Source organism: Eumetopias jubatus, unplaced genomic scaffold (assembly GCF_037043125.1).
Source record: "Eumetopias jubatus isolate StellerSeaLion01/CBP00866 unplaced genomic scaffold, mEumJub1_p1.0 scaffold_1, whole genome shotgun sequence".
NCBI lineage: Eukaryota > Metazoa > Chordata > Mammalia > Carnivora > Otariidae > Eumetopias > Eumetopias jubatus.
This window is the reverse complement of record NW_028274807.1, coordinates 105,546,531-105,561,103: the sequence shown is the minus strand read 5'-3', so window position 1 is coordinate 105,561,103 and position 14,573 is coordinate 105,546,531. Positions and strand designations below refer to the sequence as shown.

General features: G+C 37.1%; 1 protein-coding gene across 1 annotated transcript in view; it reads left to right on the top strand.

Annotated features, from left to right (window-relative positions):
- Positions 1–14,573, top strand: part of LEKR1 (leucine, glutamate and lysine rich 1) — a 187,852-nt gene that overhangs the window by 156,642 nt on the left and 16,637 nt on the right. Inside the window, exons 11-12 of the mRNA XM_028103184.2 lie at positions 9,036–9,200; positions 12,248–12,547. Of these exons, the coding sequence (XP_027958985.1) occupies positions 9,036–9,200; positions 12,248–12,547 (465 nt within the window). The remainder of the gene's footprint in view (positions 1–9,035; positions 9,201–12,247; positions 12,548–14,573) is intronic.

Genomic DNA, 14,573 nt, shown 5'->3' with positions numbered 1-14,573 from the left:
TAAAGCCAAGGAATGATAATTATGTCTTGGCTGTGCTAGTTATTGAGACTATGAATAAAGAGTTCCCTAAAAGTCCTCTCATCAGAAAGGAAAATCACTAATATGACATTGTCATCTCTTTTTTGGGTCACTGTGCCTTTGTGTAGGAATGAAATGTTCCCTTTACAAATATATAATACACATATTAGAATAAACTTCATAACTAAATGCTTTTAACATTCAAAAAAAGTAGATAGCAATTTGTGCCTGTACTTAATTATTTTAGAGTATGTAAAAAGCACATAATAGAATCAATAGTTGCTATGCAACAAAGATGGCACATTTTAAAATAAACTGCGTATTTACTAATTGCCATGGATTTTTATTTATTTAAAGTATTCCTTTGATATGAAAAAAATAATTTAATGTGCATACTGAACATTTAAAATTGGTCCCAAATACACAGTGTTGTTGCTTTTCAGTTAAAATTTTTGTAATTAAAAAATTTCCTATAGCCAAACTGCTGACATTAAGTGATAGTCATGTGTTGACTATTACTTGGTAGTGTGATAAACAAATTCCAACCAAATATTTTGTTAGATTATTATTAACATATCCTATTTAGGAACATTTTAGAATTGTACTACTATTGACCTCATTTTAAATAGTACATAGAGCTTTTAAAAACCAATAGTTAAAACAAACAAACTGAACATTACTTCCTGGCTGAGCAACTGGATTAATAGTGAAAATGCAGGGGGGGGTAAGGGTAGTTGGAGTTTATCTCAAGAAATAGTCAATTCTAGCACCAAAGGGAAGCAAACAGAACATCTAAAATTCTTCAAAATAGAAGAGCCAAATGGCTGAATAATTCCTAATGTGTTTAAGTGTACTATTAATGGAATTTAGAAGGATAACTTGTAAAATAACAGAATTTGACAGGGCTGAACTTGTCATAAAATATAAATTTTCATTTATGCAAAATATCATCTGATTTAAACCCTTAATCAAGATAATAAGAATAGTCTCCATTATTAGAGCATTTATTATATGCCAGGCCTTGTGCTTAATGCTTTCCATAAATGTAATTTTAATTATTATTCCCATTTGTACATGGAAAAAAATAAGGCTCAGAGAAGTTAGGTAAATTGCCAAAGTGATATAGCCAGGAAATAACAACTGATACAAACCTGGAAAAAAAAAAAAAGAAGAGCTAACTACAAAATCCAAAACTTCTGCATTTGGCCTAGATGGACTAATAGGAGCCAGATTTACCCTCTTTCCTAACTAACTAAGCCACTGGAGAAAAGATAGAAAACAATGGTTTCCAGACACTAGATATCGGACTATGAAGGACAATGATTCTTAGAGATAGGAGACAAATGGGATAAACTCTGTGATTGCCCAAACTTAGTTCCTTGAAATAAATTTAAGGCCACAGTGCAGGAAGTGTGAATCTAGGTAGTTTGGCAGGTTCTTTGAGTTAAGGAGACCAGAGAGATCAAGATAGCTACAATTCACAGGATAGTGTTCTCAGGGGAGAGCTGCACACAGAAAGAATGCTGGAGATCTACAAAGAGTCCCCATTAAGTATATGTATGGTCAGTGCATATGTGTGGGGAAACTACCCAAAGGCAGGGAAAGACCCATCTGAAAGGACTAGAGAGGAATACCATATGCTCACACAAGGCCAGACTGGAAGACCTATAATTCACAGGGCACTGTGTAGATACTTCTCAGAAGGTTCTTGCATCAGTAGTAGGAAAAAATTAGCCCTAGACTAAATGCTGAGCTGATTCTGCCTAACAAATTTTAAATGGAAGAACTATAAAAATCAAGCCGATTCAAAGAAACTTAACATCCCAGAAGAGAGTTCAATAATACTCATAGGAGTATAAAAATATCCAGCATCTAACAAGGTAAAATTTACAATGTCTGGCATTCAATCAAAAATTGCCATCCAAAAGGAAAAGGAAAACATGGCTCATGATGAGAGAAAAATCAATGAATAAAAACTGACTCAGAAAGGCACGGATATTAGAATTAGCAGACAAAGACGTTAAAACAGTTAACGATAACCGTATTCCATTTGCCCAAAAACTAGAGCAAGAGGTGATCATGTTAAGTAGAGATATGGATTATATAAAAAAAGATCTAAAGTGAACTTCTGAGATGAAAAGTACAATATCTAAGATAAAAAGTACACTGGATGGGATTAGTGGCAGATTAGACATTCAGAAGAAAAGTTTAGTGAACTTGAAGACACACAACTGAAACAATCCAAATGAAATAAAAATAGGAGACTCAAAACAAACAAGAACAGCAGTGAGCTAGGAGACAAATTCAAGTGGACTAATATATGCATAATTAGAATCCCCAAAGGACAGGAGAAAGAAAGGACAGAAAAAATATTTGAAGAAATAATGGCTGGAAAAATTTAAGATTTAATGAAAATTATAAACCACACGTTCAAGAAGCTCAACAAACCTCAAGCACACCAAGGAGCATTCTAATCTAATTGCTCAAAAATAGTGATAGAAAGAAAATCTTAAAAGCAACCAGAAGATAACAGACATATAAAGAGGAACAAAGATAAGGATGACAGCAGATTTTTCATCAAAGACAGTATAAGTGGGGAACCTAGGTGACTCAGTTAAGTGTCCAACTCTTGACTTTGGCTCAGGTCATGATTTCAGGGTTGTGAGATTAAGCCCCGCATTGGGCTCCATGCTGGGTGTGGGGCCTGCTTAAGATTCTCTCTCTTCCTCTGCCCCTCCCCCCCTTTTATTCTCTAGAAAAAAAAGACAATATAAGCAAAAAGAATGTGGGAGTAAAAGTACTGAAAGAATGAGGGGAGTGCAAGCTGCCAATCTAGAAATCCACACAAAGTGAAAATATCTTTCAAATATAAGGGTGAAAGATTTTTTCAGAGATGAAAAAGCTGAGCAAATATATCACCAGCACATCCACACTGTGAGAAATGTTAAAAGAAGTTCTTTAGTCAGAAGAAAAATTACACCACGTGAAAATATAGATCTATACAAAGGAATGTAGGGCATCAGAAATGGCAAAAATGTGGAAAAACATGAGTCATTTAATAATTTGAATTTCTTTAAAATATAGTTAACTATTGAAACAAAAATATTAACAACCTAATATGAGATTTATAAGATGTAGAAGCAAAATATATTACAAAAATAGCCCAGTGTCTAAGGGAAAATTAGAAGTATACTATTATGGGATTCCTATACATGAAGTGATCTATCACAGACTGCATTAAGTTAAAGATGTACTCTATAAATTCTAAAGCAACCACAAAAATAGAAAAAGAATTATAGCTAACAAGCCAGCAAAGGAAATAAAATTGAATTAAAAAAAACTCAATTCAGAAGAAGACAAAAAAAAAAAAAAGGAAGAAGAAAAAAGATGAGATGGACCAAATAGAAAACATATAGCAAGATAGCTTTAAAGCTAATCATATCAATAATCTAGTTAAATGTAAATCATCTAAACTAGGGGTCAGCATACTTTTTCAATAAAAGAGCAGTTAGTAAATATTTTTGCTTTGTGGGGACACTGAGTCTCTTTTGGAACCACTCAGCTCTGCCCAGCATAGCTTAAAATCAGCCATAGACAATAAGCAAATGAATGGGCATGGCTGAATTTAGTCTGTGGGCCATAGTTTGCCAAGCCCTGGCCTAAATATCCCCATTAAATGACAGAGGTTGTCATGTTGTATAAAAATGCAAGATTCTACTATATGTTCCCTACAAAAAAATACACTTTAATGTAAAGAAATATTTTAACAAATACATTAAAAATAAAGGATGCATAACACAAAGTATATGCTAACACAAACCAAAGGAAAGAGGAACTAGTTACTATTAGAAAAGTAAATTTTGGGGCTCCTAGGTGGCTCAGTTGGTTGGGTGGCTGACTCTTGATTTCCGCTCAGGTTGTGATCTCAGCGTCCTGGGATCGAGCCATGAGTCAGGCTCTGCTCAGCACAGAGTCTACTGGAGGATTCTCAGTCTCTCTCTCCCTCTGACCCTCCCCCCCAGTGCTCTCTTTCTCTTTCAAATAAATGAATAAATATTTTTAAAAAAAGAAAGGTAAATTTCAAAACAAAGATCAGAATATTTAGAGTATTAGGGCTATAATGAACATCATTTCATAATGTTTAAGGGATCAGTTCACCAAGAGGACATAATAATCCTAAATGTTTATTCACCTAATAACAGGGTTTTAAAATTGATAGAACAGCAAGGAGAAATAGACAAATCCATAATTAGAGTAAGAGATGTCAATAATAGCCCTTTCTCAATAATTGATAGAAAAATACCTAGAAAATTATTAGAGATATATTCTGTGGAAAATAATACAATAGTTTTTTTAGAACAACTTATTTTTAAGAAATATATTGGACAACACTATTAACTAACATGACCTAATTGATATTTATAAAATTCTCCCATTTAACAGCAGAATAAACATTCTTCTCAAGTGCACATGGGACATTTACTAAAATAGATCATATTCTGGAGCATAAATAACTCTCAATAAATTTGAAAGGATTCAAGACATACAAAGTATTTTTTCTGACCACAGTGAAATTAAAATAGAATTTATTAACAAAAAGTTATCTGGAAAGATCCCCAAATATTTTGAAACTAAATAAATACCAAGTCCATGCCCTTAATCACTATGCTATGTAGATGTGTGAGGAGACAGGCTACATGGAAAAATGAAACATGCTGAGCCATGGGTTCTACCAGAAACATCGAAGTGTGCACACCCCTTCCATCTCATAGTACCTCTGTGATCTTGATGAAGGTACTTAACCTCTCTGAGCCTATTTCATAATCCACTGTGAATAATAATTATATTATTATTATATGTTATAAGAATTAAATGAGTTAATATATAAAATGTGTTCTGTACCATGCGATCCTACCTTGTATTGGTACCAAGTGAATATTCTCTCCTTTCATACTGAGTTTACACAGTTCTTGGCAGGACTTCAACACATATTCTGATCCCTTAGCATTGTTTTTTTTTTTTTACTGCAAAGTTTATGTATTTGAATAATCATCTACTTTTACAATATATTTATTCAGCAGTTAATTAATAAATAATCTGAAGTATTAGTTTTCAACCAGCATTTTTTTAACTTTTGGAAAACAGTAAAATAATTGATTTTTAGGAGATATATTTTTTAAAATTATATACGTACATCAAATATAAACAAATGACCTAATTACTACTTCAACATCTGAAATTCCTTTGCTTTTATAGGGATTGTCATAAATGAATGAATATGTTACAACATGGTATTTGGCTCCAAAACAGAAAATTATTGCAGAATCAACCACAAATATCTCACTTGGAAAATAGTGAAAAGACAGAATTTTGGACATCAGTATTAGACACAGGTGTTATAAAATACTAATTATGCATTTCAATACAAATACAAAGGGAATTAAAAACAACATACTCAGAATGCTCTAGAGTCATCAGGAAGCCTTCACCAAGGAGGGAGTTTGAAGTAATGGGAGATATGGATAAATAAAAAGCAAAAAAATTAAAAACTGAAATGTGTACAGAGATAACAATTTATTTTACTTTGTGTAACTCCTAAGCTCATATATTATTTTCCCCATGGTTATTAAAATTACTATTAGTTATTATATAAGTGGTTCATATTTTATATAAGCACCATCACCAGATTAATTTATTTTGCATAAACATAAGTTCTGCCATCTAAGATATTTTATTCTTTTATCTAAGATATTTTATTTTATTTTTTTCAAGGTTTTATTTATTTCTTTGAGAGAGTGAGCGAGCAAGAAAGAGCAGGAGCAGGGGGAAGGGCAGAGGGAGAGGGAGAAGCAGGCTCCCTGCTGAGCAGGGAGCCAAGCTCCATACCAGGACCCCAGGATCACGACCTGAGCTGAAAGCAGACACTTAACCAACTGAGCCACCCAGGTGCCCCTATCTAAGATATTTTATTCTTTTATCTAAGATATTTTATTTTATTTTTTTCAAGGTTTTATTTATTTCTTTGAGAGAGTGAGCGAGCAAGAAAGAGCAGGAGCAGGGGGAAGGGCAGAGGGAGAGGGAGAAGCAGGCTCCCTGCTGAGCAGGGAGCCAAGCTCCATACCAGGACCCCAGGATCACGACCTGAGCTGAAAGCAGACACTTAACCAACTGAGCCACCCAGGTGCCCCTATCTAAGATATTTTAAAGAGCTTATATCAACATATAAAAAACATAAACATAATTTGGCATGAATTCATCTTCTCAATGACAAATAATATACTGGCTTAAAAAAATCACTGTGTTTGTTGGCTCATCATTTTGTTCAATCTATTCAGATTATGAAGGAACCAGTGGTATCTTTCTATGCTACAGTGTCAACACATTCAGGTGGCCCTTGGCATTGTTGCAGCTTCCTTAAATGTTTACAAATCCCACCTGAAGCTCGTTACTTTGCTTCTCTTTCTCTGGTTGTGCACATTAAAAATCAACTCAGTAATAGTAAATCACTCTTCTCTCTTCTATTTACATGCTTTTTCTTTCCCACCTTCCTTCTATTCCTTTTTATTTTTAAGATTTTATTTATTTATTTGTCAGAGAGAGAGAGAGAGCGTGCATGTGCACAAGCAGGGGGAGCAGTAGAGGCAGAGGGAGAAGCAGGCTCCCTGCTGAGCAGGGAGCCCCACGCGGGCCTCGATCCCAAGACCCTGGGATCATGACCTGAGCCAAAGGCAGATGTTTGACCAACTGAGCCACCCAGGTGCCCCCTTCCTTCTATTCCTTCCTTTTTTTCTCTTTACCTACAATAGTTGTTCCAAGGAATAGTTTAGGGACAAGAAGGACTTGCTACCTGACTTGCTACTTGACTTGTTCAGTCCATCAGCTACCTCCTTTTCTTCCCTGAATACCTTCTGTGTTCCATCCTCTTCTAGGGACTCCACTGATTTCCTAAATGGCCTCTTCCCCATAATAAATTAAAAAAAAATTTTTTTTAAAGTCCTAAATTCTTTCTGTCATCTAATTTATAGTTTGTCCTGTCCCATCTAGTCTGTATATATTCTTACTCTCTTAATTCAAGCAATGAAAAGGAATGAAAGGATTCAAGGCATCTTTGGGAGGCAAAGTGAATAGAACTTGGTGTTGGATTAGGTGTGAAGGGTAAAAATGATGTCCCAGTTGCTGACCTGAATAACTAGATGGATTGTGGTTACTGTGTCTTGACTGGGGAAGGAACAGGTGGGGAGGGGATTGTATCTAGGTTTCTGGTTCATACCGTTTATTTGAGACACCTGTGGTATATCTCGATGGCTAGCAGGAGATGGGTAGATGTAAGTACCTGGAATTCAGAAGAACATCTGTTTTGGGGTTTTTGTTTGTTTGTTTTTTCCTGAGTGCCCCTGAGGCTTCCCTTGCCTTTAGGAGTCTGAGAACAATACATTTGAGCAATGCTATCATGTTCCTAAATGATCCTTAGCATCCTTTTTCTCAAACGGTCCAGAAACTTATTTTGAGAGAGCCAAAATAACTCCTTGCATTTAGTATAAACATAATTGTTTTGCCTTGGAGGAAATGCTTAGTCCTATAACCAGTGCAACAAACTCGACTGACCCCACACTGGGGCTAGTCTTTTATCTGTATTTTATTTAACTTAAAGGACTTTATGTAAACTTTCTTGGCAAATTTTCTGTTTTCTGGTACCCTGGTTTCAGTGTTTCCCTGAGAAATTAATGTTGACCTCTTTCCTCCTCTCAGAGTGATCTGAATCACAGAGTCACAGGAAGTCAAGTTTGACAGTTTTTCTTCCAAGTTATCTGGCATTTACTCCCTCTAAGAATTCATAATCATGGCACAATGTAAATCTAGAGCCAGCCTGTCACTGAGATTCTCTAATCTCACTAGACGAACCAGGCCTGAATGACTCCAGTACTCATAGATTTGTTCTCTCTCTTGCTCTAATAGGCAGAGCCAAAACCAACGGTGAAAAACCACAGAGAGAGAGATGTTGGCTCAACTAAAGGAAAAACTGTCTAATGCTTAGTGCTGACTGAAAATGGAAATGCTTGCTGGGAAGGAGTGAGTTATGGTTTCTAGTGGTATTGAGGCACAGGGCAGACAATCGTTTGGTGCAGATTCTGTGGTAGAGACTGAAGAGTCAGAGCATAGAAGTAATCTCCACTGACTATTGAATCTCTGCCTGTGCTAGAGCTTTATACATATGTTTTGTCCCGTTTATCCTCATAACAACTCCCAAGGCAACTAGTTGTAACTCCACCAGGAGAGGTTACAGTCACAATTTAAGATTATACAGCTAGAATGTGGCAGAGCCAGGGTTTGGAGCCAGGATTTAAACTCAACTTCATCTGAATCCAAAGCCCCTGCTTATTCTTTCCACAATTCATGGAAGCTTGAGAAATGGAACCAGGGGATTTCTAAGGTCCCTTGCAGTGCTGTGGTTCTATATAAGTACAACATGGATACAGTCATCACTGACTTGACTGTGTTTTCCTTAATCATCCTTCTGGCCTCAATCACATTAAAATGATAATCTGTGACTCCAAAAATTTCTGGGATCTCCATCAAGAAAAGACCATTAAAAAAAATCAATATTTGTACTTTGTATCCCCTCTGAGCTTTCAACAGAACGTAGTCTAAAGGCCTCAAAATCTTTTTTATTTTTTTCTTATAGGGTTTCTGGGTGGGACTGAGTTTATAATACACATATACAGAAGATTAAGCTTTTAATATTTCTGAAAACTGTCGTAAGATATTGTCCTAACTTCTCTACTCATTTTACAAGTCTTTAGAAGGTCTTAGGAGATCTTGAACTATTTGACCCAAGGTCAATTTTTCTGGCCTAAGTTCTGAGTCAGATTATTTTTAAATATTAGAATTAAAAAGTTAGATTCATTAAAAAATAAATATTAGAATTAATTTTTTAAAAAAATTAGTCTGAAAATAAGCTTAATTTACTCATCTTAAGGTCAAATGGCTTTATATGTGTGTTAAATGCTATTTTCTAGACTGAAGCTGAGCTGGCCAAGGAAAGAGCCCGACATTTAGTTGAATTTGAGGAGCAAGCTCTGCTTTTTAAGGAAGAAGCTAAGCTAGAGCTTGATATTGAAAAGGAAAAACACCAAGAAATAATCCAAAAATATAAGAAAGAACAAGAGGAACTACAAACAAAGGTCTGTCATCATGATGTTCATTATTATTTAATGGGTTTGAAACTGTAGATGTTGGTCATTTCCATCTAAGAGCACTGTACAGTATTTTTAACTCAAGGAACTTTCCTCAGGATCATTGCGCCTTGGTCTTAGTGACATCGGTGGAGTGGTTTAGATCATTTCCAGAATTAATAGCTGAGATAAATCATATAAGCATACGATACAGCTCTGTAAGGAATTTTTTCTACTAAAATAAACTTTTTAAAAAGATTATTTATTTGAGTGAGAGAGAGAGAGAGAGAGAGTACGAATGGGGGTCGGGGGGAGAAGCAGACTCCCCACTGAGCAGGGAGCCCGGTACACTAGGGGCTGGATCCCAGGACCCTGGGATCATGACCTGAGCCAGAAGTCAGACGCTTAACTGACTGAGACACTCAGTTGCCCCAAAATAAACGTATTTTTAAAACAGCATAATTAGGGGCATTTGGGTGGCTCAGTCAGTTAAGCATCTGACTTCAGCTCAGGTCATGATCTTGGGGTCCCGGGATCCAGCCCCATGTTTGGCTCAGCTCTCAATGGGGAGTCTGTCTCTCCCTCTCCCTCTATGCCCCCCCACCCTCATGCTCCCTCTCGCTCTCAAATAAATTAAATCTTTAAAATAAATAAATACAAATAAAAGCATAAATTACATAACTAATAATTAGCATGGTTAGATATTTTACCAACAACTAAAGCCTATCTCCTTTAATTGCAAGTATTTCCAATTCTAGATATTTTTGAATGAAGGGAAATATTTTAAAAATGTAATTACCTCCATAATTTCTGAAACAGTATGTCCTAAACATAATTTTTTTAAAGATTTCATTTTTAAGTAATCTCTACATCCAATATGGGGCTCAAGCTCACAACCCCGAGATCAAGTCGCATGCTTTTCCAACTGAGCCATCTGGGGCCCCCCTAAACATAGTCTAAGGTTTTGTTTAGGTTGCCCTGTTATTATAAGACCTGAGTGTCATATATATGCATGTTTTTGTGTATATGTATATATTTGTGTTTGTGTGTATGTATATGTGTGTGTATATTAACCAAGATTCAGTGGGGAAATCATACTTCAAATAAACTCACTAATAGTCTGTGTAAATTAAGTATCAGATGAGACTTAATGGCCTCTACTTTGGTGTACAGGAGATATGGTACAGCCTTTTCAATAGCACTGTCAATGATAGGCAGGGCCAGCTACGTGAGTATGTGACAAGTACAATATCACAGGGTCCCACACTCAAAAAGGCCTCATACTACTTGGGTGTAATGCTCTGCAAATGTTGTCTTGAAATTCTTCGTAATTTTACCTTTGAATTTGTGTTCTGTAAGTAAAGTTCTATTGGGACAATGGCGCACTTGCTGGGAGCTTGAAGTCTCAGCTCACCCAAATTTCTACCTCTCCTAGACTCGTTTGCTCCGAGAGGAGGCCTCTTAAGGCAGACCCCAACTTGCCAGGGGTTATGATTTTTCAAAGTAAGTCATAAATACAGATTTTGTAAGTGAATTCTCTTATTTTTAAAAGCTGACTCCCTTTTTGAAGAGGTCAAAACTTATTTGTGGCTATGTGAGTCTCCTCTCCCAAAGATAATCTGGTCTGTTTCAGTGTCGACTCGCCTCTGGATGATGGAAACTACTGCTCAGACCTAGCAATGACCCTCTTCCTTCCTGGATTAATTGAATATAATGGAATGTTAATTTAATTTTTAAAGTTACTAAGTGTAAATAGATTTCGTGCAGAAGTTATTCTTAATGTAAATTTAACATTTGAAACAAATTTTGGATATATAACTATTAAGTAATAGTTCACAAAATCCTTGGAACTTTGGTCTATGAATATTTTCCAGATTCTTCACGGACTGGTTTCTTGTTATACTAATATTTATAATATGACTATATCCATAGCATAAATAATAAGGATATGTTTCATCAGAAGCAGCTTTGCTCTTCCTGGTTTGTTTTCTTTTCTTTCTTTTGTTTTTTAAGGGAAAAAAAAACAAGCAGCCTTTTCCCTTCTAAAGACTCCCAGGACTCTCAGCAAAAGCTGCTCATCTTCTCTCATCTCTTTATCTCTCATTCTCTCATCTCTTTATCTAGAGGTGCCACTTACAGAGACAGTATATTTTCAAAGTATATATATATACTTTGAAATATACTTTGAAATATATATATATATATTTTCTGGTATTCTCTAGAATTGCACAGTCTAATATGTTAGCCATGTATGGTGACTTTAATTTCAATTAATTAAAATTAAATAAAATTTAAAATTCAGTTCATCAGTCACATTAGCCACACTTTTAATGCTCACTAGCCAGTCCTGGCAAGCCAGAGCCTATGGAGTGCATCTCTTCCCAACTCCGCAATTGGTGATGTCACCTTGGAATCGGTCAGGGTGAGAATATTTACACCATGGAGACTCAATACAAATCTGGCTTTTGTGTATATGAGTCAGTTACTGAATATTTATTGACACACTACTGTTAGTAGGCACATATGGCTAGTGGCTACCATATTGGATATCACAGAGTATCTTTATCATCTATTGGGCAGTGCTGCTTTCAAAGTTGTAGTATCTAGGGTACTTCCAATCATTGTATATAAGAAAGAAAAAATATATCAAATGAAAACTTACTGCTATGGTATGAGTAGAATATAACTGTGGTGCTCCCCTATATGCACCCCCAAACATCAGGCATTTCTAGGTCCCAAAGTCACCTCATACTGAATCCAGACAGGTACCTGGATCAAGACTTGAGCTGTCCTTGGTAGCTCAGTCCAGACACAGAGATTTATATATTTCCAAGGATGCCCAAGTCATTAATATGCAATTCCATTTAAGGTGGTAAAAATACATGTTAGTTTTAACTTTAAAAAAAAATCTTGAAGACCTACATAATATCATAGGATTTGTTTTCATTTGATCAGAAGCGTACACTGATTATTTAGAATAAACCTCTTAGAACCTTAAGAACTCGGTGGTTACCTAGAGATATTGCCTACAAGTTAATACAAGATTTATCTTACAGATATCGGACTTAATCGCAAGTGCTACTAGAGATCTAAGGCTGGAAGTGACCACTCTTGAAGAGAAGCTCCATGAATCTTATATCCGGTATACTGAAGATTCTGAATCAAAGGAGAAAGAAATCGAAAACCTTAAAAATGTGGTTGCAGAATTTGAATCCCGCTTGAAGAAGGAAATTGATAGTAATGATTCTGTTTCAGAGGACTTGAGGAAGGAAATGCAGCAGAAGTCAGACGAGCTAGAAAGAGTAATGCTGGCACAAACACAACTGATACAGCAGTTTCACCAGTCCCAGGAACAGGTAGGAAGCAGAGGGTGGAGCCCTCGCCATTAGTGAAAGAGCACACATTCTTTCCAAAAACGAGACAAGCAGACAAAAACCTGAACGGCAGCTTGGTGTCATGCAAAGAGTTGGGGACTATTAGTCAGGGACTTGGGATTACATCCTGGTTGTGTTCTTAACTAGGCAGTCACTTAACTCTGCACCTGGCTTCCTTTTCTATAAAATGAATTCACTGAACTACAGAATCTCTGCAGTTTCCTGGCACACAGTTCTACAATGTTGTAAATGACCATTTAAAACTTCTAAGACTAGGAATCTTTGTATATTTATGTCTTATTTGTTTTGATGTTAAATCTTTGCCAAAGAAACTTTTAGAGCACTTGCTGCTTAAGTTCAAAAAATAATTTGGACAATATATTTTATTTTATTTTTAAGATATTTATTTGAGAGAGAAAGAGAGAGAGAGCATGAGCAGGGGGAGGGGAGAAGGAGGGGCAGAGGGACAGGCAGACTCCCCACTGAGCAGAGAGCCCAGATGTGGGGCTCTATCCCAGGACCCTGAGATCATGACCTGAGCCAAAGGCAGCCGCTTAACTGGCTGAGCCACCTATGAACCCTGGAACAATATATTTTAAAAGTAATTTCTCTTTAGGGCTTTATCTTTCCGTCAACCTAAACTATAGGATAATTTACATGTGTTGGTCTATCTTATGTATGCATGATTATTTCAGCAATGTTTTTATTTAAACTAGAATGGACTTATTTTGATTTGAATTTTCTTTTCTAATAAAGTCTTATTTCTGAACTGCTAAGCAGTTTAGGGCACACAGCATGGAGGAGATTCATGTTTGAATCTCCATGATACGATGTTTCCTATTTCAGGAAACCTGAATTCTAGTGATTCTGCTTCTAAATTTCAAAGAGACCCTCAGGCTTAGCACTCAACATCTCCAGGCTTCCTTCCCTTCCCTTCCCTTCCCTTCCCCCTTCCCTTCCCTTCCCTTCCCTTCCCTTCCCCCTTCCCTTCCCTTCCCTTCCCTTCCCTTCCCTTCCCTTCCCTTCGCTTCCCTTCGCTTCCCTTCGCTTCCCTTCCCTTCCCTTCCCTTCCCTTCCCTTCCCTTCCCTTCCCTTCCCTTCCCTTCCCTTCCCTTCCCTTCCCTCCCTCCCCCCCTCCCTCCCTCCCCTCCCCTCCCCTCCCCTCCCCTCCCCTCCCCTCCCCTCCCCTCCCCTCCCCTCCCCTCCCCTCCCCTCCCCTCCCCTCCCCTCCCCTCCCCTCCCCTCCCCTCCCCTCCCCTCCCCTCCCCTCCCCTCCCCTTCCCCTCCCCTTCCCTTCCCTTCCCTTCCCTTCCCTTCCCTTCTTCTTTCCTTTCCTCTCTTTCCTTCTCTTTCCTTCTCTTTCCTTTCCTCTTTCCTTCCTTCCCTCTCTCTTTTTCTTCTTTCTCTTTCTTTCTTTCTTTCTCTCTCTTTCTCTTTCTCTCTTCTTTCTTTTCTTCATTCCTCCCTCCCTTCCTCCCTGCCTTCCTTCCTTTCTTTCTTTCTTTCTTTCTTTCTTTCTTTCTTTCTTTCTTTCTTTCTTTCTTTCTTTCTTTCTTTCTTTCTTTCTTTTCTTTCTTTCTTTCTTTCTTTCTTTCTTTCTTTCTTTCTTTCTTTCTCTCTTTCTCTTTCTCTCTTTCTCTCTTTCTCTCTTTCTTTCTCTCTTTCTCTCTTTCCTTACTCCTTCCTTCCTTTTAAAATAACACTAAGCACAGTACTCACCTCTCCAGATATTTAGGGGGTCAGCTGAGTGTCTCCTGCAGACACACTGCAGCACAGCCTCCCTGATAAAGTGAGCTGCTTCACAGGCCAGGCAGGAGGGGGAAGGGAGAGCACACATGGACTCAGTTCCACTGAAGAAACCCCAAGGAGAGAGGCGATGCAGGATTGCTTCAAATGAGACAGCAGTGGTGAAGCTCTAGAGAAGGGATGGTAGGTTAAAGGAAAGAAAGGTCAAGGCAATTAGACCAGCAAGTTTTCTAACTCTTAAATCACTAAAGAAATGGCAATA